Genomic DNA, 14,858 nt, shown 5'->3' on the forward strand with positions numbered 1-14,858 from the left:
CCTGTCCAAACTACCCTCCCCAAGGACATCTCTAGAAGAAACCACATGTCAATCGACTCAGAAGCGTTCCACTCGACGGACTCGAAGACACTCGACCATGAAGCCAACCACTCGACAGCCAGAAGATCTAAAGTCACTCTCTACGCAAATGGTCGGCCATTGAGTAGCTTTAATGGTCATCATAGCACTTTATTTGTGGCGTTACCAGTAACGCCCGACCTTAATGTACTTTAAACCCTACACAACTGAGGGCCGGAGGGGTCTGGCGAACTCTATATAAGCCACCCCCCTCCTTAGTATAAAGGGTTCACACCCGTGTAACTCATACACCCATAATCCAGTCGACCGCCTCCGGGCTCCGAGACGTAGGGCTGTTAGTTCCTTCGAGAAGGGCCTGAACTCGTAAAATCTCTTGCTTATACAACTACTCCATAGCTAGGATCTTGCCTCTCCATACCTACCCCCTACATTACTGTCAGACTTAGAACCACGACAACGGTCCCCAGCTACCGGCGGGGAAGCCGGCGACCAGAGACACTGACAGTCGGGTCCAACACCCGGCCAGATTACCATTGTACCCCTGGGGGGTAGGCCTATATAAACCCCCCCGGGGCACCCATGCAAGGGGTTCCCAACCTGTTAGAACTAGCATCCACCCTAGAGGAAGAAGAGAGCTAGCCCTGCCTCCTTCTGCCTCTAGCATACAACTCGAGGAGCACCATTGTATTCACCAGTGCCTTAGTGATCATGCGGAGACCCCGCAGAGAGGACTAGTGGTGTTATCTCCTAGGAGAGCCCCGAACCTGGGTAAAGTGCGTCGACGTTCGTGTCTACGCCTCATCCCGCTTCCAGGCACCGGCGACGTTCTACTCGCTCCCACCATGATAAGCCATCCTTTGGCATATGTCGGACCCAACCCCCGACACATATAATGAATAGATTCATATTATTCATAGTGGACACAACATTTGCTACATTTCCAACCTCTTAGAACTACCACTACTCACCAACATCTCCCACAAAAATTTTCAAATTCCCAAGACTACTGCCAGCCACATTATCAATAGAACCTTTTCCCTTGTCAAGATCACTCATATACTCTAGGATCTAATAGAAGAATTGGGCTCCGGAGTTAGGGATAATTGTTGACTACTCTGAGCAAGTTGAGCAAGCAAAGCCCTCAACAACTGTTGATGTTGTGCCAGATCCAGAGCCACCCTATTCTGAAACTGTTTCGAAGCAACAGAGGTCACACCCTATCATTATGCTGAGAATTATCCAACATCTATATTACCTTTCAGATCTTTTAAACCTTGACCTTTAGACTACAAACCACCATTATTCAATACTTGTCACCTATGCTTCTGATGACCTTGATTTCTACTCAGATCTCCATCCCTCGCATTATTCTTCATACCCATCTCTAGAATTGTTGTTCCCTAACATATCATCATCTAGATCTCTCCTCAGATATCTGTATTTAACTCTTCCTGCTTTGTTGGATCTCCCTAGATCCCTAGCGCCTCCAAACTTTCTATTATCCTATTCCACCCTTGGTGGTGTAACATGGAGCCCTAATATCGGCTCAGAAAGTTCACTGTCAAGCTCCTGAAGGGGGGAGGGGAATGCTAGCTATTTTAGTAACTGAAAGCACTAGAAAGTATATATACAGAATTTGTATTTGCCACACCCTCCCAAATCCCACATGGGGCATCCAAGTGGCCCATGAGCATCATCAGGCACTATGGGAGCCCTAGGCCTTAGCCTGCCAGAACAAAATATGCTTCCTCCTGGCATAGCATGTTCACATTACAATTATACAAAGAAGTGCAGGACTAATTTTTCACAAGAATCCCCGATTTAACTTGAATTATTATCATATAGATGAACACCATCTCAGAAAACATGAGGTTCAATATTACCCACTTGACGACCCACATCTTGTGTTCTTCGGTATTAATACGGTTTCTGTTTGTTTAGCTTGTCTCGTACTGGTATCAAAGAAAGACAACTCTCAAATGGATTTGCTGGTCTATGATGATCAACTAGAAGCATCTGTTCCACATAGGCGCTTTTTTATAGAAGCATAGGTGCAAGCTCTTCTCAAAAGAATTCTGCTTATCACGAGCCAAGGAATAGGAATACCGCCCCTGATCTGTATTTCAAAAGCGGATTCAGCATTCCAAGAAATATAATTATGCATAGACTGACTTGTAAAGCCTCCACGACAAAAGCATAAGAAGTTGTTACCAGATTAAGCAAACAGAAACGGTTTGATCCCGGTAGCCAATTTGAAAGGGGGTAGGAATGACTTTAGTAGTGAGAGTGTGTGTGCTAGTTACAAAAGAAGTGTGGGACGGTGTGGGAAGTGAGGGATGTCCTTCCTGGGTATCACGAGTGGTGAGGCAGGTACAGTTGGAGGAAAAGCACTGAAATCAATCCTCACTTGTATTAACTTCATGAGTGAAGATATAGAGAAACGCTCAATATCGGCACTGCTCCTATCAAAATCAAATAATTGGATTTGTTTCCCCACTGCCTCCATGGGATTCGTACATTAGATGAGGATTCCTACTCCCCTGACAAATCAGAAATTGCACTACAATACCCAACAACAAAGGATCTGAGTTCATTAGTTGTTCTAACTTGGATTTTAATTATCCTTGATCTAGAATTGATGTTCACAATTCGCACTCCACTAGAACGTGAAGGTGAATGCAAATATTTCAATGGGGGTGCAAAACTTACTTGCAGAAACCCACGAGATCTTAGCATCCTTGTGTGAATCATCCACGACAAGTAACCACAAGCAGTTACCGGCATGGGAGACCCATACTCCGCGGCCGCGGAGCAAGCGAGGTTGAGCAGGCAAGCAGAACGACGAGGTACGAAGACCGTCTTGGCATGCAAACCACCTCCCTGGCCTTCTTCTTCCACGCCATCGCCCCATCGTTGTTGATTAGAATCAGCATATTCCGAGTCCTCCTCGTCGGCAGCGCCATCACCACTGCCACCATATCCTCCTCCGGACCAGGAGGAGCTCATATGCGGGGTCAAAACACCACCCTCTTCCACCGCAACACTTGATCTGCAGATTCCGTCTCCTCCATGGCCCAAAGCACGATCTCGATTGGATACTTTGCTTTTGCCATCGGTGAACAACCTCCCGTCCTCCTTCGTACTCGATCCTTGCACATCGCCAACGCCACCTTGGCCGCCTTCGTTGCGCTAACAAACTAGGAACTAAACTCACCAGCCTGAACGCCACCCCCCCCCCACCCCTCCCCCTCCCCCCACGTCCGCGATCTGGGCCATACGCGCCTCCCACTTCGCTATCTAGATCTGGATGGAAAGGAGAGCAGCGGTTTGTTGCTCGAATTTCCGCGACAAACGGGAATAATCATTTGGAAGCGGGATTTCGTCGTCAAAATTGTTGTCGCTGGAGTAAAAACAACCTTTAGCACTCAATACCTATAAAAAATCCTTTATTACTCAATACTCCCTCCGTCCCATAATACAATAATGTTTTTAAGAGAGTAGTATTAAACCTTCTACAAGGTTATGCAAGGGAGAATCGGGATAGAATCATTGAGGCATGTTTGAGTTGGTGAATCCATGGCCTTGATCTAGGCGTCAAAACCTCTCTGCTGCGTGCAGTGAGTGACAACCATGCCGCGGTTTAGCCGACCCCACCGGTCAGGCTGCGATGCAGGGTACCCCGAGAGAGATGATGCGGCGGCTATAAAGGAGGACGGTGCTGCACACCCGTTGAACATGCCCCTCATCACTCAGCGCATGCAGTGTACCGCCGCACACTGACATCGCTCGCTCTCTCTCTCCCCTCATTACTCGCATCATTACAGCTCCCTCTGTCTCACTCCCTATCCACCTCTCACTCTCTCCCACAGTCCACACCTGCGAGGAGGGAGAGTAGTGGAGCCTGCGACACGTCTCTCGGTGTGCTCGGCCAGTGAGCGGGGAGTGGAAGGAGAAGCCGGCCGGCGGGACAAGCACGGACGGCCAGCAATGCTCCCTCGCCCGCCTCCCCACCTCCTGCCATGGCGGTACCTTGTGCTTCTCTTCCTGGCCTTGGCGGTCAGCAGCAATGGCGTCTCTGCGACTGCCAAGCCAAAGGCCAAGGCGCCCACGCCGGCCGGGTTCGGGTACAAGCTGGTGTCCCTCGTCCAGCGCCCCAACGGCGGCGGCCTCGTCGGCCTCCTCCAGGTCAAGCGCCGCACCTCCACCTACGGCCCTGACATCCCCCGCCTCAGGCTCTTCGTCAAGTAATCTATCTTCTTCTTCCCCACAGTTTTTATTTTATTCACAGTGCTCTATGTTGATTCCACGGCTTGTAGTACTAGTAGCTTTGTTTGAGGGGAATGTTTGTTTGTGGTTGCAATGATTCCCTGTTCGATCTGTTCTCAAGAAAAGGTAAAACAGCACCCCAAATTTTAGGAATTGGTCTGTGAATTTACAAGCATAAACGTGCCCAAGAAATCAAGAAATTTAGAAGCATAATAATGCTCAGTTTCCCCTAGATGTCTGCCATGTTTTAGTAGTAGTACAATGTGTGTTCATGCTTCCATGATTAATCTGTCCAGACGGATTAGTGGTAGTATATGCATTCCAATCATGAGTATTCCTAATCTCCGAGCGAGGCCAATGCAATGTGAGCTCGCGCAATTTTTAATGGCGGAATGTGTTTGTTCTACTGTGCATGTGCGTGCAGGCACGAGACCAAGGACAGGGTGAGGGTGCAGATAACGGACGCGGAGAAGCAGAGGTGGGAGGTCCCCTACGACCTGCTCCCGCGGGAGCCATCCCCGCCCCTCGGGGCAGCCACGGGCGGCGCCCCCTTCACCGCCGGGGAGTACCCGGGGCAGGACCTCGTCTTCACCTACGGCCGCGACCCGTTCTGGTTCGCCGTGCACCGTCTCTCCACCCGGCAGCCGCTCTTCAACACCAGCCGCGCCCCGCTGGTGTTCAAGGACCAGTACCTGGAGGTGTCCACGCGGCTCCCCGGCGACGCCGCGCTGTACGGCCTCGGCGAGAGCACGCAGCCCGGCGGCATCAAGCTCCGGCCCAACGACCCCTACACGCTCTACACCACCGACGCCTCCGCCATCAACCTCAACACCGACCTCTACGGCTCCCACCCGGTGTACGTGGACCTCCGCAACCTCGCCGGCCGCGGCGTCGCGCACGCCGTGCTGCTGCTCAACAGCAACGGCATGGACGTGTTCTACACCGGCACCTCGCTCACCTACAAGGTCATCGGCGGCCTCCTCGACTTCTACTTCTTCGCCGGCCCGACGCCGCTCGCCGTCGTGGACCAGTACACCGCCATGATCGGCCGCCCCGCGCCCATGCCGTATTGGGCATTTGGTAACCAGCCCATCAACTCTGCCTGCCTTGATACATCTTGTTCACCTTGAGTTTCTTTTAGCCAATGGTACTACTCATAGTATATAGAATGAGGCAAATTCTAGCAAGAATAGTAAGCACATTTATATCCAGCTCCCCTTGCTTAATTGTAACCTTTGTTCAAAGTAGTAGCACTAGTCATTCATATATATGACTGCCAGGCATCATCTCAAAGCCCATCTAGAAAAATAGCCTCCTGAATCTGTCATTGTCTGAACTTTTGTTCCAAGAAGATACCATATAAATTTTCATTGTCTCGACACCTGCTCAGTTCTAAATTACCTTTCTTTGTTATCCATGGAATTTTTAGTACTACAGTAGTACGTGCTGGTTATGGTTGTTTCAGTCTCAGTAGTAGTATAATATACTGTCAAGAAACTGGAAGACTTTACTTGCATCCTAGTGATATTCCCAGCTAGTGGACCAGTTTTGCTCCGAGAATGTCACTGCAAAAACCAAAGACAAAACTTGCTCTGAATATGGTCAAGAGACCTGAGAGACAATACCAAACAGCAATAAATCACAGCGGTTGTCTTCATTGGATTTCTTGCAGTAGATGTGGTCCATTTGCTATCACCAAATACCTCCATCTTACACTTCTGTAAACGTAGAGTTTTTTACTCCGCAATGACCATTTCACATTCAGCATTTGAATTTTAACATTGCAATCTGCGAACCTCTTATGTAGATGTGGTCCAGTTGCTATCACCAATACCTCCAGCTTACACTTCTGTAAATCGTAGATTTTCTTTTACTCTGCAGCACTTCCTCCACATCCAGCACAGAGCATTTGAAAAGAAAATGACATTACCATTTGAAAAAAAAATGACATTAGCATCTGCAAATGTCTTACTGATTTTTGCTCTTGTTTGCAGGGTTCCACCAATGCAGGTGGGGATACCATAACCTTTCGGTGGTCGAGGATGTCGTGGAGAACTACTGGAGCGCGCAGATCCCCCTCGACGTGATCTGGACCGACGACGACCATATGGACGCCAGGAAGGACTTCACGCTCAGCCCCGTGAACTACCCGCGCCCCAAGCTGCTGGCGTTCCTCGACAAGATCCACGCGCGCGGCATGAAGTACATTGTCCTCATCGACCCCGGCATCAACGTGAATGACACCTACGGCGTGTACCAGCGCGGCATGGACCGCGACATCTTCATCAAGCTCGACGGGCAGCCATACCTCGCCCAGGTCTGGCCCGGCCCCGTCTACTTCCCGGACTTCATCAACCCGGACGGCGCCTCGTGGTGGATCGACGAGGTGCGGCGGTTCCACGAGCTCGTCCCGGTGGACGGGCTCTGGATCGACATGAATGAGGCCTCCAACTTCTGCACCGGCAAGTGCACCATCCCGACCACGCACCGGTGCCCTGACCCGACGTCCAAGGAGCCCTGGCTGTGCTGCCTCGACTGCAAGAACCTCACAAACACAAGGTGGGACGAGCCGCCGTACAAGATCAACGCCTCCGGGAAGTCGGCGCGCCTCGGCTACAACACCATCGCCACCAGCGCCGTGCACTACAATGGCGTCCTGGAGTACAATGCCCACAGCTTGTATGGCTTCTCGCAGGCCATCGCCACGCACAAGGGGCTGCAGAGCATCCAGGGCAAGAGGCCGTTCATCCTGACAAGGTCGACTTTCGTCGGCTCCGGCGCCTACGCTGCGCACTGGACCGGCGACAACAAGGGCACCTGGGAGGACCTCCGCTACTCCATCTCCACCATGCTCAACTTCGGCATCTTCGGCATGCCCATGGTCGGCTCCGACATCTGCGGCTTCTACCCGGCCAGCCCGCCGCCGCTCGAGGAGCTGTGCAGCCGGTGGATCGAGCTCGGCGCCTTCTACCCCTTCTCCAGGGACCACGCCAACTTCGCCTCCCCGAGGCAGGAGCTCTACCAGTGGCAGTCCGTGGCGACGTCGGCCCGAAACGCGCTCGGCATGCGCTACAGGTTGCTCCCCTACCTCTACACGCTCAACTACCAGGCGCACCTCACCGGCGCTCCCGTCGCGCGCCCGCTCTTCTTCTCCTTCCCGGACTTCGCGCCGTGCTACGGCGTCAGTAACCAGTTCCTCCTCGGCGCCGGCGTCATGGTGTCCCCCGTCCTCCAGCAGGGCGCCAGCTCCGTGGACGCCGTGTTCCCGCCGGGCACCTGGTACAACCTGTTCGACACGACCAAGGCGGTGGTGTCCACGGGGTCTGGGGCATCCGCCGTTTTCAGGCTCCCGGCCCCGCTGAACGAGGTGAACGTGCACGTGCACCAGGGCACGGTCCTGCCGCTGCAGCGCGGCGGCACCATCTCCCGTGACGCGCGCGCGACGCCGTTCACGCTGGTGGTCGCGTTCCCGCTGGGCGCGGAGGACGCGGACGCGGAGGGCGCCGTGTACGTGGACGACGACGAGCGGCCGGCCATGGTGCTGGCGGAGGGGCAGGCGACCTACGCGCGGTTCCACGCGGCCGTGCGCGGCGGCAGGGAGGTGACGGTGCGGTCGGACGTGGCCATGGGGAGCTACAGCATGAGCAAGGGGCTCGTCATCGAGAAGATCACCGTGCTGGGGCTGCACGGCGCCGGCAAGGACCTCGCCATCCAGGTCGACGGCGCGGACGACGCCACCGCCGTCGCCACGTCGAGCCCCTACTTCGCGGCCGCGGACGCCGCGCAGGCGCTGCGCCAAGGAGAAGAAGAGGACGGCGTGGAGGGTGGGAGGAGGGGCGTGACGATGGAGGTGGGCGGGCTGGCCTTGCCGCTCGGGAAGAGCTTCACCATGACGTGGAGCATGCACATCGAAGCATAGGAAAATTATATGCTTCCATCTGCATGCGCGTTCTTCGTTGGATTCGTCGTGTGTGTCTAATTTAGAGCCTAAAAAGTAGTTCATCTCATCGTGCTTGGGTCGGTTCTGTAACTTGTGTGGGGGGTGGTTACTTGCCCTCGAACACCATTTGTGAACTCTGATTCGCCATTGAAGCTCAGTCTTGCCGGGAATAAAACTGCATTTCGGCCGTTTTGCTTGTCCCCTGCATTATCATGTTTTCCCTTGCAGCTATTCAGTGCCCTAACAAGCAGTGAAAAACAACCACAAAACAGGGAAGAGGATTTGAAATAAACCAGGAAATTCAAAAAGAAATTGGAATTTTGGGATATCAAATAGGGCGCTGATCTGCGCCGGCGCACCGGCCCAAATTTGGGCCGGCCGTATCTGCGCCGTACGATGCAAGGCATCTCATCCGCCAGATCAGCTTCCCTGCTTCGTTCCCCCACCCATCGTTCCGAGCGAGCACGAGAAAAATTCCCCTCGCCCCATCAAATCGACCCGCCATGCCCCACCCACCACGACCACCTGCCCCGCACCACGCAGGTCACCGCCCCCGCCGTGGATCGGAGTTCGCCGTCGCTGTGTCTCCACTCCCCCCCCCCCCCCTCGTCTCCCCCGTGTCCATGCCCTGCAACCATGCACCTCCTCCTCCCCCTAATCCTTCGCATGCTTCTACTGCAGCGCCGGCCAACCCGTCGGCGGCAGCCCGACGATGCCCCCACGGTCGCAACTCTGAATGTGGTGCCAAAAAAATAGAACATGGTGGAAGCAAAAACAATGACAGGATCCAGCAAAAACAGAATATGATGGAAGCAAAAAAGTAGACTTAGCTGGGGATTCAGTGGTCGATTGTAGCAAAAAAGTAGACTAGTTCCAGCAGAAAAAACAATGACTGTAGCAAAATTAAGCGCCGGTTCCAGCAGAAAACAAACTCGAACTGGGAGAGATTCAGTGGTTGATTGTAGCATACAAGTAGACCAATTCCAGCAAAAAAACCAATGGTTGTAGCAAAATTAAGCACTGGTTCCAATAGGAAACAAACTCAAACCGGGAGAGATTCAGTGGTTGATCGTAGCAAAAAAGTAGACTAATTCCAGCAAAAAGAACAATAGCTCCAGCAAAAATAACGCACCAGCGGCGAGGGGGCATCCGGTTTCAGCACCCTGCCCACCGCTCATCTCTCGCAGCTCCGACTGGTTCGCTGGTTGAAGCTATTCCAGACCACGCTTGCAGCTCGCCGACATGTGCTTGTAGCATCTTGCATGCCCGCGTCTGCCATCCAGCAAAAACCATGGCCGCTTCCAGCAAAATCCATGGCCACTTCTAGCAAAATTAATGGCCGCTTCCAGCCAAAACCATGGTCGCTTCCAGCGTCTACCAGGGTCGGCTGTAGCAAAACGCCACCTCCGTCCCCACACCCGCCATGGCTGGTCGAGGTCGCATCTTCTTGAGCACCGGTGGTGCCCCCTCCCCCCGTGACGCCGGTCGAGGTCGTTGCAGCTCCAGCGGCCGACATCTGCAGCATCCACCGCCGTCGGTTCCAGCATCCCCGTCGCCGTCGGTTCCCACCTCCCCGTCGCAGCACCGTGGTCGTTGGTGGGTGTCGTTGTTGCCGCCGCTTGAATTGGGTTGAGAGAGAGAGAGAGCAGGCGGTGGGGAACGAAGTGGGTGGGGATGAAAACGGGTCACGTGAAGAGATAAGATAGGTGGCCAGCGGTGGTCAAAAAGCTTCTGCACGGGTCCCACATGCCAGCGCCTCGTGCGACGAAGCGACCGGCCGAAACCCGGACGGTCGACCGGAGGGAAACGTTTCCCTATCAAATATGGGTGCTCAATCTACTCCTGGGTAAAGTTTCGTGAAAAATACCAGGAAACGTATCGTCTGTAAAAAAAGACAAAAACAAATCCTGATACCACACGCGAGTACACTTTCTGGTATTTTCTAGTATTTTTCCATGAAACTTTACATGGGAGTAGATTGGGCACCCAGATTTTATATCACCCAAATTCAGGGTTTTTTTCCTGGTACCACATCCATCCTGGTTCATTGGTTCTTTTCGTATTTTGTGCCAAATTCAAATCTTAGTTTTAACTAACAAAATATTAGTGCATGTCATAAAAACAATATCATTGGATACTCTGTTCAGATACGAACCCAATGATATAATTTTTGTGATATGCATTAATATTTTATAAATGAAAACTATGATCGAAATTTAACACAAAATATGAAGTGGACCAGTAAACCAGGACGGAGGTAGTATGTTTTAAAATTAATATTCGTATAAGGGTGTGGAGCACCTAAGAGCCTGCGTATTTTCCAACAAAGTCATACATCAACAAACTCACTTTTTAAACCTTCATTCTCATTCTATCTTCTGGGCTGATTGCATAATCATAGGGGTACGCGCTTCCAATCCACCGCCAGATTGGCCCCCCTAGCTTGTAGCACCGGAGAGGTTGCCCCACTATAGCATCTGGAGTTCGCCTCTTGAAGCCACGGCGAGGTTGCCCCCACTATAGGTTCAGTTGCGACTCAACGTCCACCTCTTCCCCATCTTGCTTCAGGGGGTGACGGAACAACGGCGAGACCCACATCCCAAGTAGTGTTGTCCTCGGTGAGGGTCATCCCGGTCTCCTGTCGAAGCCTTGAAGACAAAGGATCACATTGCAATTTTCTTCTCGGTTGCAGTCTTTCATGTAAAGTCCTTGCATAGAGTGAAATTTCTTTTTCTTTAGGGTCTCTTTTTGGCTATATATACTGCAATGCAATACTTTAAGTTGTTTGTAAGTACTTTGGGAAATGTCTCGCGTTCAAAAAACCTTAACGGCTAGTGAAGAAGATAACCAAAATAAAAGATCCTGAAACATCTCGATGATTGCAACTGCTTTTTTCGTATGGACTTTGGTGAAGACGGGATGTGGCTGCCGGATGGCCCTGTATGGGTTTATGGCGGCTCCAATGGCTTTATCTCTGTGGTCTATGTCCAACCATTGTTGGAGACTTGAGGCTGTTGGATGGCCCCTTTAGTGGGTTCTTGGTGGTGTTGATAACCTTGTTGATGTTGACGTGTTGCTCTGATCCGCTCTACATATACGTGGTATATGTCCTGTTTGTGTGGTGCTCACCGCGTTAGGGATGTGAACATGTACGGTTGTTGAGGTGTGACGACATGGCCTGCATCCGTGACTTCTTCATTGAAAGTGGGGGCGACAATACATGGTGACTTAAAATTGGTGGTGCTTTTGAGCACATGTTTTTTCGAGCTCCGTAGTGAAAACTATAGATTCATCTACATTAGTTGTACCTGGTAATGGTGGTTTCTACATCATACCCTTGTTGGACGCATTGTATGGAGTTTGGTTAGACTTATTCTTCGGGGTGAAAACCCAAGATCCAGTCTCTTGGGTGGATCTAGCGATGGCGGCACTCGCGTGTTGTTCCCTTCTTGGGGCATCATTGTTGAAACACTTTTCTCATAGTCTGGGTACTGTCATCGGTGGTGGCTGCAGCTGCATGTCTGAGTTTGCTTCAACGGGACCTTTAGAGGTCATTTTTCTTTGTGTATACATTGGTGTTGGTTGTGTGCATCGTAGTTATCAAGATGCCAGGTGTGTTCATGATGACTCTATTTTCTTGATCCGACGTTATGAATCAATAAAATCCATCTTTTATCGATAAAAATAAAGCCCTGAAGCCAAACCATGGCACTACATGAAGCAAGTGCTACTGATCTACTAGACAAGTTTGGTAGTAGTGAACGAGCGCTCGAGATTGACCGGTTTCTTCTTTCTCTCAAGTAATCTGCAGCAAATATGTTCTCCGATGGATTAAGAAACAGTGTGCCTTTTCCTTCTGTAAATCTCATGAAGAGCCGAAATATACGTCTCTTTTCCGGACATCGAAAAGGCAGGCGCATTTACTTGTCTCTCTCAAAACCCGTGAAAAAAACTGTTTCACTCCTGAAAAAGTAGGATCCCACGAGGCGATCAAAGGAGGCGACGAGGGTTTCCTTACGCGCTGCCGGTGGCACCGCCGGTTCCCTCTCCTCTGTAGGCCGCTCCGACGGCGAGAGGGAGGAGGAACCTCGGGCATGTCCGCTAGGTGGGTGTGTGGTAGGGTTAGGGTTGAGGGTGACGCTGCCGAGGCCGTTGCGGTGTTGTCGCGTCGGAATAAGTTTCTCCGGGATCCGTTCGCGGTCAGGCGAGGCTTTTGCCTTCGTCTAGGAGCCAGCGGGGTGGGGGATCCTTGGATCTCGTCGAGGTCGCGGGCTATGGTGGCTGGAGGTCCATCGGCCCTGGTCGTTTGGGTCCTCAGATGGGCGATGGATGCAGGGAGACGAAGACGCTTCTTCTTCCTTGTCGGTATGATTTGATGCTGTTGTTCTTCTCCTTCCTCTGCACTGCACTGATGCTGGAGGGAGATCCTGCTTTGCCCGGATGAATGGCCTGACCGCGGTGCTGGACCAGTCAGATGACTCGAGTTCTCTTCCTTCCGGAAGGGACATTTCTCGCGGTACTTAAAGCCAAAGATGGCGACGGCTGTTGCAGGTGTGTTGGATTGATGTCCATGCCCTCTCAGCGCTGGTGTCAAGAAAGGAGGAAGCAGCATGGTGACAATTGTACTGTGGTCGAAGGTGATGATCTGCTTGCGCATGGTTGCAGATCCTTCTGCGGCAGGGATCTTTTCTCAAGATTCAGTGATGATGTTACAGGGCTCTGGAGATCTTCTTCTGTTATGGTTGGCTTAGGGTATCTTAGGTGTTCGTAGTCCTTTGTATTTGTGTTTCAATGTGCTTATAAGGGTCCACTACTTCGTACTGTTTCATGGGAGGATGACACGAAAACAGTCTAGATAGACGTGCGGGACCCAGAGGGCGCCCATGTCCACGAGGCATGTTCGTTCGCGAGACCCTACACCATACTCGATTTTCACATTGTTGTTTTCTCTGCTCCTCGAAGTTTTGCATTAGTCAGAGTCAGTGACAGCGCCGTGATATAGTAACACTCACGACTGATTTCACTGTTGCTGTGCTTCACCTGCCTTTTTGCCGCTACAAGAAGTTTTTCGAGGATCAAAAAGGTAATGAAGTAGAAAAGTTGTTCTGGTCGCAATTCAGTGCTCCAACGCGCCCGTTGCCGTTGAGTGAGAGGATGGCTGCTGTGGCTGAGCTCCATAGGCTGTCCGGTCTTGCAATGAGGTCTGTGATAGACCATCTATGGCCGAAGGGGCCGACGCCGGACAGTTATTTTGGTTTAGTGCAACAATTCCTTGGTGCCGTGTCGCGAATCGATGCCATGAAAAGGTCGGCATGCATAGAGGGTGCACGGATGGCTCTTTCCCGCGTTAAAGCATATTGGCAGACATGGAGGCCACCATCATTGCGACCCAGAATCCGGCGGGAAGCCAAGATCCGGCCGAGCACTATTTGGAGCAGGTAACAGAAGGTGCTCGCTTAATAGAGGCTCAGTGCTCGAAGAATGTCATGTTCGAGTGACAAATTGTTTCATTGTAAAAACAATTTCATTGTAATTATGGAGGCTATGTTTATACTTTTCGCCTGAAAGTGCTATTGTGCCTCCTGTGCGGCCGTTTTATGTATATATGTAATCTAAAAGTTAGCAGTCGTTGGCTTCAGCCCCCACACATACAATGCGGGGGTGTTCGCGAAAATATGCGTAATCACACTTGATCCAACGTCTTGGTCCATTAAGAAGGTGATCGCACGTCGAACTAGGCAACCGGACTATATAGCTGTAACACTTTCACTTAGCCATAGGAGTTTGACGGTGGCTATGTAGCCCCTGGTACCTTTGCGTGCATCCGAATACGGGCGCGTGTGTACATGACTGGGAAGCGGTCCTTCGTTAATGCGGAGGAATCCTAAAGATTCCTATAAGTCTTCGAGTGGTTGAACAGTCTGTCGCTATATCATGACAGTCAGTTTTCGGCTCTCTCTACTGAGGTGCTCATCCGGAATAACCAGGGCACAATCGCAGTAGTTCTCCTTTGGCCGCCTTAGCCGATAAGAACGAAACATAAAGCGGCAAACCCAGGAGCCGGGCAAACCCAACATTTGACCAAAGACATGATTCGGAGCTGATGCATATAAGGCCAAACTTGCGACGCCGAACACTCCCGAAGGTATTCGGACTTTATAACATATACTGGGCTGAGTAACGCCCTTTATTATGAACCCTGTATTTCCAAGTACGTGCATTAGTCTGTCGTGGTGAAATGCCAACAATGGCAGTATCCTCTGTGGGTGTAGTACCCACGGGATGTGTAAGCAACAAGAGACAATAAAGAAGGTTTAAATAGGGGCTTAATCTAAAGAGAAACCTTTGAGCGGGGCCCTGCTGCACGTCTGCGCCTTTATCTCCGTTGTGCCGTGTCCTGGGAGGGTATCGCACGAATGGTGTCTGTAAAAAGGAAATCTCATGTAGGAGAGTATAACGTAAGCGTGCGAAGAGTTGGCTATCATCAATAGATAGTAAAAGTGTAAGACATTGGCATGTTAATAAGGTCAAGCCAAGAGTTGGGCTTTACTAAATATCTATAGCCCCTGGTGTCCTCTATAAGATTACATGTACGGCGCCCAGCTCAGGTTTA

At 51.4% G+C, this 14,858-nt stretch overlaps 1 protein-coding gene across 1 annotated transcript; it reads left to right on the plus strand.

Annotated features, from left to right (window-relative positions):
• The first annotated feature begins 3,770 nt into the window (after positions 1-3,770).
• Positions 3,771-8,441, plus strand: LOC123068359 (alpha-xylosidase 1). The gene is made up of 3 exons (XM_044490934.1): positions 3,771-4,283; positions 4,730-5,385; positions 6,300-8,441. Exons 1-3 carry the CDS (start codon positions 4,027-4,029, stop codon positions 8,222-8,224), a joined length of 2,838 nt encoding a protein of 945 aa, XP_044346869.1. The 5' UTR covers positions 3,771-4,026; the 3' UTR covers positions 8,225-8,441.
• The last annotated feature ends 6,417 nt before the right edge of the window (positions 8,442-14,858 follow it).

The sequence above is a fragment of the Triticum aestivum genome, chromosome 3B (assembly GCF_018294505.1).
Source record: "Triticum aestivum cultivar Chinese Spring chromosome 3B, IWGSC CS RefSeq v2.1, whole genome shotgun sequence".
Lineage (NCBI taxonomy): Eukaryota > Viridiplantae > Streptophyta > Magnoliopsida > Poales > Poaceae > Triticum > Triticum aestivum.

Coding starts and splice junctions, on each gene's coding strand:
- LOC123068359 (XM_044490934.1), top strand. CDS start 4,027: ATGCTCCCTCGCCCGCCTCCCCACCTCCTGCCATGGCGGTACCTTGTG. Junction 4,284..4,729: donor CGCCTCAGGCTCTTCGTCAA/GTAATCTATCTT, acceptor ATGTGCGTGCAG/GCACGAGACCAAGGACAGGG. Junction 5,386..6,299: donor CATGCCGTATTGGGCATTTG/GTAACCAGCCCA, acceptor TCTTGTTTGCAG/GGTTCCACCAATGCAGGTGG.